At 43.0% G+C, this 14325-nt stretch overlaps 2 protein-coding genes across 2 annotated transcripts in view; one reads left to right on the top strand and one right to left on the bottom strand.

The window, feature by feature from the left end:
- Nucleotides 1-3791: 3791 nt before the first annotated feature.
- Nucleotides 3792-14325, top strand: part of PARVA (parvin alpha) — a 71534-nt gene continuing 61000 nt past the window's right edge. The window contains exon 1 of the mRNA XM_033152296.1: nt 3792-4111. Coding sequence (XP_033008187.1) covers nt 3976-4111 — 136 coding nt within the window. The 5' untranslated portion in view covers nt 3792-3975. The remainder of the gene's footprint in view (nt 4112-14325) is intronic.
- Nucleotides 10408-11068, bottom strand: LOC117048468 (H/ACA ribonucleoprotein complex subunit 2-like protein). The gene has a single exon (XM_033152310.1). It carries the CDS (start codon nt 11014-11016, stop codon nt 10558-10560), a length of 459 nt encoding a protein of 152 aa, XP_033008201.1. The 5' UTR covers nt 11017-11068; the 3' UTR covers nt 10408-10557.

Here is a 14325-nt window from a genome sequence, read left to right as displayed (position 1 = left end):
GCACAAAGGCGTGGCTCCTAAATTAAAAATAAATAAAACCCTGCACATGAACACCAGAATTACTGAGTTGTTTTACACACCTGGCTTGTTTGCTCAAAACCCCTTTTTACTGGAGGAGGCAAACCTGAAACAGAGCCCTAAAAAATGGGGTGGGAGAACTGGAGCAGGTTCAGTGACACAGTCATCATTTCCCTGCCTACTGCTTCTCAAATTCAATCTCATAATTTCACTTCACTTTTGCCCTACAAGAGCAAACATTGGGAACCAACCCTGGGAAAAACTGACATTAGTAAGTAATTTAGAGAGAAGCAGCATGAAACTTCTCTGCTTCACATTGTTTTCCAACAGTTTTTCTTTTAAATGTCAGGGCCCACAAACATTTCTATAATTTAGTTAGTCCCTGAGTTAACGAATTCAGGATATTCTGTAATGCAGCTCCCAAATGGAAATACTCTCCTCAGCCTGGAATTTGGGTTTATTATACCTGTGCAAAAAGTACAAAGCCCTCCAACTATCTGTATATGTAGATACAACCTGTGTAGATGATGTTTGTCTAATAGTGACATCCAGACCAATCACTGTGTTAAAAAACACAGGACTCATCATAGAGAGAAAGCAATTTGAGTAATTATCAGGTGAACATTTTAACATTTTAATGAGAACCATGAGGTTGGAAGTAAAGGGAATTTTGTCTCACCCAGTGTGTCTATTTAGCCATTCTGATGTTCAGATACGATGAATAATTATGTTTTAAACACACTGTCCATGTCCCAGTCCTGTAAATGGACTTTCTATATCTATCAGGGATCTGTTGTTCTACTTTGTACTATTATTGAGGCATGAAGCACTACAATCTGAAATGTAATTTTTGTTTACTGTAAAACAAAATGTATGAAACTTTTTTTTGAAGAATTAAAGCTAATTAGTTCTTCAAGTCCCATTAAAAGTTTTCTGTATATGCTCCTGTCAGGAATCACATGTCATAACACTTTTCTGACACCATTCTAAACATTACTGTTCTGGAAACTCCCAGAATATTTATGGGAGGGGGGGAGTTCTGCTGTGCAAGCAGAAATCCTTGTCCTGATGGTACCAGTTAGTTGGATATCACCCTATATATTTAAACCAGGTCACTGAGACTTTTTTTCCAAGATATCCTGGGAATGTTTCTACAAGGACTTCTAATTCAGAATTTTCACCTTCACAAAACCACAGTTTACAGTGTGGTTTAAGGGAAGTTATGGGAAAGTTATTAATTACCAAGCCCAGTGACCAATATTAAAAAGCTACTTTAACTCAACTAAGGCCTACCCATTTTTCCTTTGGACAGTGGTCCCATACCATACCAAAAAAACTGTTTTTGAAGTCTGTCTCAGATGTCTCGGATTCGAAAGAGAATGGAGGGGGAAACATGCTAAAATTGCCTCCCATCCTGTTCCACTGATGGAGCTCTTACCATCAGGTGAGCAACACAATTTATTGGATACAAGCCACTGCAACCAATGGACATTATTTCAAAGGCTCTACTCGAGTATGACTTATGAGTAAAACTTTGTAAAAGGTTGTCCTTATACAAGTTGAAAACATAAAGGTAAAACAGGAACAAAAAAGAAGATATAAAAGATTTTAGCAGGTACATCTGCTGCGTGTCTAAACAACCGGTATTTCCTGACAGGGAGAGGGAGAGGGAAGGGTGTATCTCCAACTGAGATGAAATTGCAGAATTGGTGTTGCTCTTGTGCAAAAGTATTTTTTACAACATCCATATGACATTATCATCAAAATACCAGCCCATACTTTGTTTGCATTTAATCATCTGAATTAAGCTGCTATACATCTACAATCACTCCTGGTGAAGTTCATTAGGGCATATATTATTATTTTTACTTCTGGTGGGTGACCTTTAATGTCCCATACTTCCACATTGGTGTACATGTTGTTTCTAGCAGAGGAAACCATGTGAACATGCCTATTTCCACCAACTGCTGCACATTTAAAATTCAACAACCCAGGAGAAGCTGTTCTTTCACTCTCTCCACACAGTACATGTAGGGGATTAACTTGGAGACCATAACAGCAGTACATAGATTGAGAGGGTTTTGTAATATAAACTTTTTTGTGCAAGAACTCTATCACTTGTGAAAGCTTCCCTGTTTATTGTAGTTTTTAATGTTTGAAGTCTTATTGTGTTTTCAGTGTTCTGTTGGGAGCCGCCCAGAGTGGCTGGGGAAACGCAGCCAGAAGGGCAGGGTTAAAATGATAAAATTATTATTATTTCTTCACTCAGGTAAATATTACTATTACTATTATTATTATTATTATTTATGGCCTCCCCAGCCACTTTGGATAGCTCCCAACAGAATTAAAAGCACAATAAAACATTAAACATTAAAAAACTTCCCTAAACAGGGCTGCCTTCAGATGTCTTCTGAAAGTCAGATAGTTGTTTATTTCCTTGACATCTGATGGGAGGGTGTACCACAGGGCGGGCGCCTACCGAGAAGGCCCTCTGCCTGGTTCCCTTCGCAAGTTGCCAAACAACAAACTGAAATGGATTTGCCCTCCACCAACACATAAGCCTCCATCATGTCCACTGTGAAGCATAAGCGCTAAGGCTGGTAACATTTGTTATTGCACATTTTCTGGAATTTTTTTAAGTGAGCAAAACATAGACAGTGGAGAACAGGGAATACAATTTCCAGATACAGTCTATCAACTTCTGCCCATTACACATGTGGAATAGCAATGATTAGCCACTGGGGCAGGAGGAATGGGAATGTCTGGCAGCTAATATGCCAAATGTGCACACAGAAAAATCTGATCTGTTTGACTTTTTGGCGATATAACAGCCCGGTCTGGAAGCACCCATCTTCCGGGACAACTGCAGAAAAGCAGCTCAAGCAGAGCAAAGAACAAGGATTTTGCTATGCATGTTGAAATCACATAAATCATGTGACTGAAAGCTGGGGAAGTACTGTGGTAGAAGAGATCCTGGCTCTGATGAGATTGAAGGACTTGCATTAGAATCCCTTTAATATGCCTGTTTACTCAAAGGTCCCTTTCATACCCTCCAACATTTCTCCAATGAAAATAGGTACATCCCATTCCATAAGGATTTTACCATTTCTACCTCCGACTGGACCTAACGGGCAGGGGTCCCTTTACCTTCATCTTTACCTTTTACCACACACATCTTACTGGGTTACCCCAGCACTCTGGGCAGCTTCCAACATATACAAAAACATAACAAAACATTAAACTTTTTTTTTAAAAAAACCTTCCCTATACTGTACAGGAGTACCTTCAGACAGCTGATGGGTCGGATAACTTCATACCTTCTAACATTTCTCCAATGAAAATAGGGGCTTCCTAAGGAAAAGCAGGACATTCCGGGATCAAATCAGAAACCGAGATGGTTTCTCTAAATCAGGGACGTCCCTGGAAAATAGGGACACTTGGAGGGTCTGCCCTTTACTCCCTAGAAACATTAGGGCTGCAATCCTGGAATGCAAGACCCTTCCATTAATCGAGAAGCCCTGTTATAAGAACGCGAGGGGAGGGGGGAGCTGTTTCCCAAAGGCGCACGGCTCCTATTTCCACGTTTTGCCTGCGAGGGAGCAACTTATGTCCCAGTGGGGTGGTTATTGTAGGGCCTGAGGTGGGGCGGCGTTGGCCTGGTGAATTCTAGCTGCCGAGTCGCTGCTCTGAGCCCATATGGGTAGGAGCGAGCGAGGCAGAGAAAACCCTTCTCTGGGTGCGCGCGGGAGGGAGAGAGGCAGAGAGGGAGGGAAGAAGGAAGGAAGGAGGGAGGGAGAAAGAGAGAGCAAGAACAGCCTCAAATGTTTGGAATAATTCCGCTTCCGTTGGGAATAGGGACCAGCCGCTTGTGAGCGACTCCAGCGGGGACTCTCCTCCTCCTCCTCCTCCTCGAGGCTCGGGCGCGCTTTCGTGGGACCCCCCAGCTCCACCTCCGCCATGGCCACCTCTCCTCAGAAATCGCCCTCGTCCCCCAAGTCGCCCACTCCCAAGTCGCCCCCATCCCGGAAGAAAGACGACTCCTTTTTGGGCAAGCTCGGAGGCACTTTGGCCAGGAGGAAAAAAGCGAAAGAAGGTAAGGGGGGGGGGGCAGAGAGAGAAGTGTGTGCGCCGGTGTGCCAAAGGTTTCCCAATTTTTCTGCGCGGCGCCTTTAATGAGGCAGAGGGAGGGGCTTGGAGGAGAGATGGGGGCGAGACGGGGGGGGGGGGAGAAGGGAAAAGTCAAAGGCTCCCCGCGCTGCCCTCAGCCAGAAGCGCCCGAGCCGGGCTCAGGAGGGGCGGGGGTAGTCGGGCTGGGTGTGTGCCGCCTCGGGGAAAGCGTCATGCTTGAAAAATGTAGCCTGGAGCAGCCGCTGCCGGGCTGGGCTCCTTCAGCTGTTTATCTAGCCTTGTTTCTGTCAGGAAGTTGTCCTCCCAGAGTTGAGAAATCTCTCCCCCCCCCACCTTCCCAACCAGTTTTCGGCCTCTCCGCCTCCCTCGACGGGCTCCTAGCTGTGGCTTCGCAGACCCCGCAGGGTCAGCAGCGCGGGCTGGCGAGGTTCCCAGTCAGAGGGACGCACGCAGAGTCAGTTTTCGCACGCCTCGGAGCTCTGAGGCCTTATTGTAAGCGCTCTGTGCGCTGCGCTGCCTGCTGGGAAGGAGTTCCTTTGCCAGAGTGGGAATTCAAGGAAGCGAGATGAGCGCCGCAACCCCAGAGAGTCGTGGTTCGCGACTGGACTTAACTGTCAGGGCAGGGGTCCTTTACCTTTTACCTTTTTTACAAGTTACCTAAAGTGAAGAGGGGAGGGGGGGCGCTCCTGGCAACAGCGGGGCACACACCGCTCTCGCTGGGAGCGCAGGGAGGCTGCTGTGTCTGTATAAGGAGCTAGAGCTGGAGGAAGTGTAGTATGAATTAGGCACACTTTCTGGTACACACATGCAGTGCTTTGTTGTCAAGCTCTGCGATACAAGTAGTTCTCTGGACAGGTGCTCACACCTGAAGGAGGCACATCTTAAGCTGTTCCATTTATTTATAGGCAAGGTTCACCTAAGAGGAGCTGTAAAGCCCTCTTAATACCCCCCCCCAAAAAAAAACCCTACACACAGAGATAGCACACAACTCCATACAGTATGCAGGACATGCTTCTGAAGGGAAGGATGGGCAAGCTTCTGAAGGGAAGGATGGGCAAGCTAATGCAGTTTCTGTGGCTGTGGGATGCTATATTTTCGTTTCCTGCATCTGCCCCTGCACTACTTCCTGCTGCACAAGTTCCCTGTGTAAGCTCTGCAATAGTATTAATTGAATGCTGCCACATGAAAACCTGACCTGTGCATAATTAGGCACACCTGAGCCCCTTGAAAACAATGAAATGGGCAGGAGAACATTACCACCAGGAACACAATTTTTTTTTTCTTGGGGGGGGGGGGGCTTCTTGTTGTTGCTCCTATTATTTATTACATTTGTATGCCATCCTTCCATGGGGTCACGAAGAGTCGGACACGACTGAACGACTGAACAACAACAAAATGCCATCCTTCACCCATAGATCTCAGGGCACTTCACAGCATAAAAATACAAGATAAAAACACAAAATACATAACAAAAACAAGGACAAAACAAAACAACCCCCAAACTCTCCCTGGGGAGAGCATTCCACAAAAGCAGAGCCACCACAGAAAAGACCTGTTGTTGTGTTGCCACCCACTGGAACTCTTGTGGAGGAGACAGACGAAGAAGGGCCTCAGGTGATGAACTCAGGTTCCAGGTAGGTTCATAAGGAGAGAGGTGGACCTTCAGATATTGTGGCCCTGAGCTGCTTAAAAGTTTTATAAGTCAAAACCAGCGCTTTGATTTGGCCCAGAAACTAATTGGCAAGCAGTGCAAGTTGGGCCAGGATTGACGTAATATGCTTAAACCATCTTGCCTCGGTGAGCAACTGGCCACCAAATTCTTTACCATCTGATGTTTCCAAACAGTCTTCAGAGGAAGCCCTACATATAACATGTTGCGGTAATCTAACCCAGAAGTTACCAGAGCATAGAAAACAGTAGTTAGCCTATCCCTGTCCAGAGAGTACAGCTGGGCCAGCAGGTGAAGCTGATGGAAGGCACTTTGCACCACTGAGGCTCCCTGAGCCTCAAGCGACAGCAAAGGATCCAGTAGTGCCCCCAAGCTACATACCTGCTCCTTCAGAGAGAGTGTAACCCAGGCTTCCTCAACCTTGGCCCTCTAGATGTTTTGAGACTACAATTCCCATCATCCCTGCCCACTGGTCCTGCTAGCTAGGGATCATGGGAGTTGTGGGCCAAAAACACCTGGAGGGCCGAGGTTGAGGAAGCCGGGTGTAACCCCATCAAGAGCAGGCAATCTCCCATCCACCCAGTTTAGAATTCAGTCATCAAATTCTCTGGTTTGAGAAAAATACAAAACTTGATTGTAACATACTTTGTTTGACTTAAATCAGTTGTGATTTAATTATAGGAGGCATCATCAGGTTTGTATGCCACTTTTTCCAAATTATTGTAAAGACGTCTCAAAAGAATAGAAGTCTACCAGCAAATACACTTCTTAACAGGTTTGGTATTTAGATGCTTTTTGGATAATCATGATAGCGTTTAGACTTTGTAAATACTTGAGTGTGTATAATTGAATTGTGCTTGTTATTTGGTTGTTATTTGTTTCTTTTATTTCAAACTGTTTTAAGAAAGCTGTGGGTTCCTTTTTCAAAAACCCGTTAATGGGAAGATTAGTATTAGCACAAGGTTCCCTGAAAAAATAGGTTGCTCACCACAAGCAATCTGTCTCTACAATATGCAGCTGCAGGGGAGTGTTTTGTATGTACTAGGGTTCAGTCTTGGTTCATATGTGGCAAAATGAACTGATTGAATTTTAAACGTGTATTTTGGAGTCAGTATTGTTAAATAGTTGATACAGATGAATGGCGTGGAGTTTTATAATTGTTGCATGATTTATTGTAAACTGTTGTAATGTTGCTAGAGGTAACTGACTGGGGGTTGGCCCTACACTAAGCAAGTGAGATAACCCATTTTGGAATATTTAGGGGAAATGAGGTGTTAAGAGCCAGACTGAACAATTGGAGTTAAACAATTAAAGAGGGTTATGAAGGAAAGCAAGGAAAAGAGATATTGGTGACAAGAGGTTTAGAAGGGAGTATTGAAGTTTTAAAGAAATGTCCTAGCTAAAACAGGTAACTGTGGCTTAACACACCTGGCTAGTGCTCTGAATAAACACACCCTAGAACATGCCCCAGAAACCTGTGCAATTGAATTAATTGAATTAATTAAAAATGGCAGTTAGATCACATGTATCACATCAATCAATACAGATCTTACCTGTAATTAGTTTTCTTCGTTATTGAATAAGTGTTTTCCTGTTCACTTTAACACATATATATGGGCCTTTATGCAGAAATGTATCCAACACAAATAATACTTTTCAGCTCTTGAAAATGGCTCAGCTCAAATGTTGTAAGTTGCACTAATGCACTAGCTTTGTCTGCCATGTTTGTGACACATTTTCCCTCCTCCCAATCCAACTGCTTCTGGACAGGCCTTACTTGCACTGTGTGACAATAAGACACAGTGTACAATGGACAGGGTTTCACATAAAAGGAGGTTTCAGTGGCTGCGAATACATTCAGGTTCAATATTTAGCACCCAAGAGTAAAAGGTAAAGGGACCCCTGACCATTAGGTCCAGTTGTGTCCAACTCTGGGGTTGTGGCGCTCATCTCGCGTTACTGGCCGAGGGAGCCGGCGTACAGCTTCCGGGTCATGTGGCCAGCATGACAAAGCCGCTTCTGGCAAACCAGAGCAGTGCACAGAAATGCCGTTTACCTTCCCGCCACAGCGGTACCTATTTATCTACTTGCACTTTGACGTTCTTTCGAACTGCTAGGTGGGCAGGAGCTGGGACCGAGCAACGGGAGCTCACCCTGTCGCGGGGATTTGAACCGCCGACCTTCTGATTGGCAAGCCCTAGGCTCTGTTGTTTAACCCACAGCGCCACCCGCATTTGTGACACATTTTCCCTCCTCCCAATCCAACTGCTTCTGGATAGGCCTTACTTGCACTGTGTGACAATAAGACACTGTACTGTGGACAGGGTTTCACATAAAAGGTGGTTTCAGTGGCTGCGAAGACCTTCAGGTTCAATATTTAGCACCCAAGAGTATTTGTCAGCAAAATAAGTTTTTGCCTTTTGTTTATTTGTTTTTCCAAAAGTGCTGTCTGTATTGTATAGCTTTAAAGTTGCCCTGTGCTATCAACCAGTCATCTGTCAAAAAACAATGGCAGCAGACTAAGCACAGTATCAGATCCGCTGAGTATGTATGTGTAATTTGCATGTAAATATAGGCCAAACTCCACTGGTCATCTCTGGTTAATTTTGTAATAAAGGTATGAGTGAACTTAGTTAATGGAGTTACTTATGTGAGTAGACCAGGGGTCCCCAAACTAAGGCCCGGGGGCCGGATGCAGCCCAATCGCCTTCTAAATCCAGCCCGTGGATGGTCCGGGAATCAGCGTGTTTTTACATGAGTAGAATGTGTGCTTTTATTTAAAATGCATCTCTGGGTTATTTGTGGGGCATAGGAATTCGTTCATATTTTTTTTTCAAAATATAGTCCGGCCCCCCACAAGGTCTGAGGGACAGTGGACTGGCCCCCTGCTGAAAAAGTTTGCTGACCCCTGGAGTAGACTAATGCGTATGAAAAGGCATAGTAACTCATTCATGACATTAGATTAACACAGGTTCCATTCATGCAACAAGAGGGCATGAAATTATAAAGCCCATGATATTAGCAGTGATGGTTACTGGCAGCTAGAAATACAGTAGTCTAAAAACCTCTTTTTGGTGCTAGAACCATTAGCAGAGAAGTCTTTGAGGTAATGGTAAGAGAGAATAAACACCCTCCTTTCCCCCTTTTCTTGGAGTATTTCATTATCTTATATTATGGGTTTCCAGGGTGAGTAAAGCTGCATTGATTGTGCTCCTTCAGTTTTCCTGGGCTTGACTGACGGACATCAAAAATCCGCACCTTGTAATAACCTGCCTTAGAGAATCTTAACAATTGGACCCTGACATTCTAATAAATCTGTGATACATTCACCAAGGGAGAGCAAAGTTCAAAATTGCTTAAATTGGTGTAGAAGCAGATGGAAAACAGACAGTTTGGGCCCATGAATTTGATGGAGGGCAATTATGGTACAGTGTATGGTCTGAGTCAGCTTCCCAATTGATATGACTTCAATTGAAGTAATTTGGCCACTCTTCCCTTTGGCTTATTTGGTTTTGATGGTGCAAGAAAAACTAATCTTGCTCCAGCTTTGTAACATTCTTTTTCTCTCTCTCTTTGGCCTTGTTGTCTTGCTGCTGCAGTTGAAAAAAGCTTGCATTTTTACCTATCCAAGACATAAGCCTTGTGTTGCTTGATAGGATCTGGTCTGTAGGTTATGAAAAATATTCAGAAGGCAGAATAACTTGGGTCTCTTATTTTCTTAACATTGCAACAATGGGTGGCATTTTTTTAAGGGGGAGGGTAGAATTAGTAGCTTATGCTTGTTTACTGTTTGCTCTGGCGACTTATCTAAGGGTAATAGTACTTTAAGCACTTGCAGAAACCAGACCATTTCAGGTAATGGACCCTTGAATTATTTAAACAGTATTCAATATAAATGACAGTAGTAGCATTTGACTTGCATTGTGTATTTGGAAGAAATGAGGCTTACATTTTCACATCTGCTACTTTTTTGTCATTTGGAGGCAGTCATGAGGAATGTTTTCTCCCCACCCCACCCCCATATACCTCTCTCTCTCTATCTTTAAATGGCCTGATTATTATTTTTAATACTGGGTTGTATCCAAGGTAGCACTAAATTAAAGTCACATAGCAGTATACAGTACTTGTTGCACCGGTGCAAGGAAAAACCCAAAAGATTGTTGCAAAGATTGTTGTACAACAGATTGTGCAACAACAATCAGCTGTTGTGGAAAAATATCCACTAGGGCAACTGTTGCATTGGATTCCTTTCGTTGCGCAACCTTTAGATTCTGGCATCCACTTGCGTGTGGGCTCTTGCCCTAGCAGACAGAGAACATTGGATACAGCCCATAGTATCTGATGATGGGGGAGTGTTGCTGCCTTAGCAACCCTAACTGGCCCTAGTGAGGGAGAGGGTAGTGTTAAATCTATGTTCCTATCACTAGACGCTACAAATTTCTGATTTCCCATTCTAAGGAAGTGTCAAACCCTTTTTTAAAAAGTGTTTTAATTAGTTTAATCTCTCCACCTTCCACCCCACCCCCCAGCTTCACAAACTTCCCTTGCTGCAAGACAAGTCAATAACTTCTTTCTAAATAAGTTGCTTAATTGGCACTTGAAGTGGGTATGAGCCACAGGGCTGGTGACAGTGCCAATTGCAGTATTCTCTTCCTTGCCCCGCTCCTCTAAAATCAGGGTCAAGCTACTGCCCAGGCAAGTGCCTGTTTGTCAGTCTTAGTAGCATCTCTTACTGATGTTATTCACAAAGGGAGGGGAAGAGCCTGCACATCCTCCATACACTCATCATAGGCTTCCTGATATTCCTCGTGGGGCTTGATCATGATAACACACGTTGGTCGCTTTGAACCTGCAGCTGCTCCCAAGTCCGTTTTGGAAGGAATGTAGACATATGGAAGGCTCCTGTCTTCACACATGATGGGGATGTGGCAATAGACATCAATAGGAAGTGTGTCTCCTGCAAGGACTGTGATCCCCTTCTTGCCTTTATTGATGAATTTCTGGACCTCTTTCACCCCACGCCGGATCTGTTTCTGCTTCGATGCTTTCTTGATGCACTTGTACAGCTTGCGCGTCAAATTGCGGGAGGCCAGAGGACGCGCGATGGCGTTCACGTTCTCCACCAGCTCGTGGTACGACTTCTCCGGGGTCGCCTCGGGCTCCGGCTCTTCCCTCGACTCCTGGTGCTTGGCTTTGCCCATGTTTGCCGCCGCCGAAAGAACGCAGACCCACGTGTGGCCACTTCCGCTCCTGACCCCCCCCCCCCCGAGCAAGCCGTGTCAAACCCTTTTGTTCTGAATGTGATATCTGGAGAGAGTGGACTAACGGTGGATTCCCACATTCTCCTTTTGGTCTGGTCATTGAGAAATGATATTCTATGAATATCTATACATATGGTCTCACTGCAGTCTGTCAGAAGGTCTGATTCCATATGACTCTCCACTGAGTCTAATGGTTGTCTAATGGTTGTAGGAAAATGCCCGTGAAATCCCACCTTCCTTCCAAGTGCCCTAAATAGCATCCTAAGAAACCTCTTTCTTTGTCCTTGCCTTTCTTGCCAACACTGGCGATTGAATTATAGTCACAAGGCACAGGTATAAGTTTCATTTGAAAGGCGGACAAATTGAATTTGACAGATGAAGATAGAGCTGTCTCATAATTAAGATGCTGGTGAGATGCATGAGCTGCCTTTTCAGACAGAATGTGATTTTTAAAAATAGCTGTATGTGTGATTCTGCTGGCTTTTGATTTTCATTCTTTGGCATTGGCTGATCCATTTTTGAATGAGGACCTGTTTAATCCCTCTTGAGGTTTCACTAAGACTTATTTGTGGGAGACAGTTGCTTGAGCCATTCTGTTCATATTTTCCATAAATCTGCATAAGAGGCTTTAGGATTAGCGTAAGTAAATTCCTTGGAATGGAGCTTACTAAATTAGTCATGAATTAAATGGGCAAGCTGCCTCATGTGAAAAAGTATGGGTTCTTTTTTTGGGGTAAATGTAGAAATTATTTTGTCTTCTTTCACGGTCATTGATTTAAAACCAGAATATAATGGCACAGAACATACTCAAGAAGTTAGAAATATTTTATGCAGAAAGAGTAAGATGCTGAGTACGCAAATGGATAGAAATTGCTTCATTATAAATTAAATGTTTAAAAAATGTCATGCTAAAGCTCATTATAGGAATGGCTGAGAAAATTAGGGTGCAAACTTGTGATCATTGGGAGGGCCATATAATATTGCAGATCTCCCTCTCTGAGGTTTGCTGCTGACTTCCCTGTATCCTGCTTAGGGGTTCTCCCCTATTCCTATGGTGTGGGTGAAGGGATATGTATAATGATTCCAAGTAGGTCTACTCATAAGTAATACCCACTTAGTTCAATGGGACTTGTTCTGAGATAAGTGTGCATAGGATTGAATCCTTAGAGAAGAAGCAAGGCAAAAATAGATGAAGACCACAATTGTCGTGCAGGAAGGCTTTTTAAAGTGTTTGTTACTGTATCTGGGCTTTGCATCAGTCAGAAAAATATCTGGAGAAGACCCTCTCTCCCATTGCCACCTGATTTGCCTTAGAAAGTATGGATGATTTGCCCAAAATAAGGCTATACGATGTGCTTCATGGCAGAACTGGATTTTAAGTCTCCCCTATCTTATTCAGACATTCTCTCTACTACATCGGGTCTCTGTTGGCAAATGGGATAGAAAGAATTTTTTTTTTGGGGGGGGGGTTATTAACTTTTGTGGACTTACATTTTAAGGTCAAATCAAAGCCTCTTAGCCTATTCAAGAAATAATTACTGTATAGCATTAGTTTGACTAATTAGCCCCTTTTGTTAATTTATCTCTGTTAGATTTATTCAGGTCAACAAATTAAAATAGCATTCTCCTAAGGATCTGTTTTATAGGCTCTCAGGAGTTCTGGAAGTAATCTCCCTGATTATGGAAGGGAAATTATATTGCTCCTTAAATTTGTGAAAATGATATATCTGCTTACAGATACATTCTGTTATGTTCCTGAAGTGCCAGAAAGTAAAAATAATTGGAAGAAGATAATCCACTAAGAGACCAGTCCTTGCATACTGCTGGACCATTTGGAATGGCTGTGCTGAAGAGCTCTTTGCTGTAGCCCTTCAACAGGTGCTCTCTGTTATTGTTATTGTTGTTGTTGTTGTTGTTGTTGTTGTTGTTGTTGTTGTTGTTGTTCAGTCCTTCAGTCTTCGTGACCCCATGGACCAGAGCACGCCAGGCACCCCTATCCTCCACTGCCTCCCGCAGTTTGGCCAAACTCATGCTAGTGCTCTCTGTTAAGTCTGATTAAATATCTGATTCAGTGTCCGAGGATAGTCCATTGTGATAGTCCTCCATCTTAACTTTCTCCCAACCTGTATTAGAAACCTGTATTATAATTTTTTAATGCTGTATACTGCCTTTTTTAATGAAAGTGTGGTCCATAAATACTTCAATTATTAAGAAAAACAAATTTACTTTAAAAAATTACACCGAGAAATAATTAAGCTATTGTAAGAATAATATACACTTTTAGTAAATATTCTTGTTCTGTTCCTTTTGATGTTTGTTTTGAATTCTTTTATGTGTATTTTTTATTGTAAGTTGCTTGGAGAAATTTAATTAGCAAGCAACTAATATGTAATAAATAAAAAGAAAAGAACATGGAAAGCAGCAACAAGATGGTTTTTTTTTTTTTTACTATTCATCTATTAAGATTTTGTCAAACAGTATGCATGTGAATGTTTACTCAGAAGCAGATTCCCATTATGGATTACAAATTTCATAGTTTCTTGTGTATAGATTTAGGTAAAACTCATCACTTATGAAAAACATTAAAACCTAAAGACAATGCTGTTTAGGTTAACCCTTAAAATTTACAAATAAATAAAACTGCCAACTTCGTATGTTGAAGGAGAGGGAAATTGTGGTCAAGACCAGCACAGCACCATAACCAGGCCTGAAGCCAGACTGAATTGGATCCAGATAATAGGTAGCTTCCAGAAATTCCTGAGCTGAATCTCCACCACACACCTTGAGCGCTATGCTTAAAGAATATTGCTGGGACAGGTTTCCCATAGGGTGATGACACACTATTCTCTCAGACTGCTGAATCAATGGCTGTGATTGCTACATGACTGAATGTGCGGAAATTACTAGACAAATTGAGATTTAATCCAGATAAGACTGGGGTGTTCCTGATAAGTAGAGCTGCCAGTGGATATAATGATTCTGTCCATCTTGAATAGCATTGTGCTGCAGTCTGGGCTCTCCTTTGTTTTTGGCTGTTCATATTGCGGCTGTGACAGGAGCCCTTCTGCCCAGATTAAGTGCATATATCAGATGTGCTCATTTCAAGATAGTGTGAATATGGCTACTAGTGATACATGCCTTACATACCTTACTTACATCAGGATTGAATTCCTGAATAATGTGGTACATAGGATTGCTTTCGAAAAATGTTTAGAAACTTCAATTGGTTTGGAATGCAGCGGCCAACAG

The sequence above is a fragment of the Lacerta agilis genome, chromosome 1 (genome assembly GCF_009819535.1).
Source record: "Lacerta agilis isolate rLacAgi1 chromosome 1, rLacAgi1.pri, whole genome shotgun sequence".
NCBI lineage: Eukaryota > Metazoa > Chordata > Lepidosauria > Squamata > Lacertidae > Lacerta > Lacerta agilis.
Note: the sequence above shows the minus strand (reverse complement) of the source record. Positions and strands in the feature narration are given on the sequence as shown.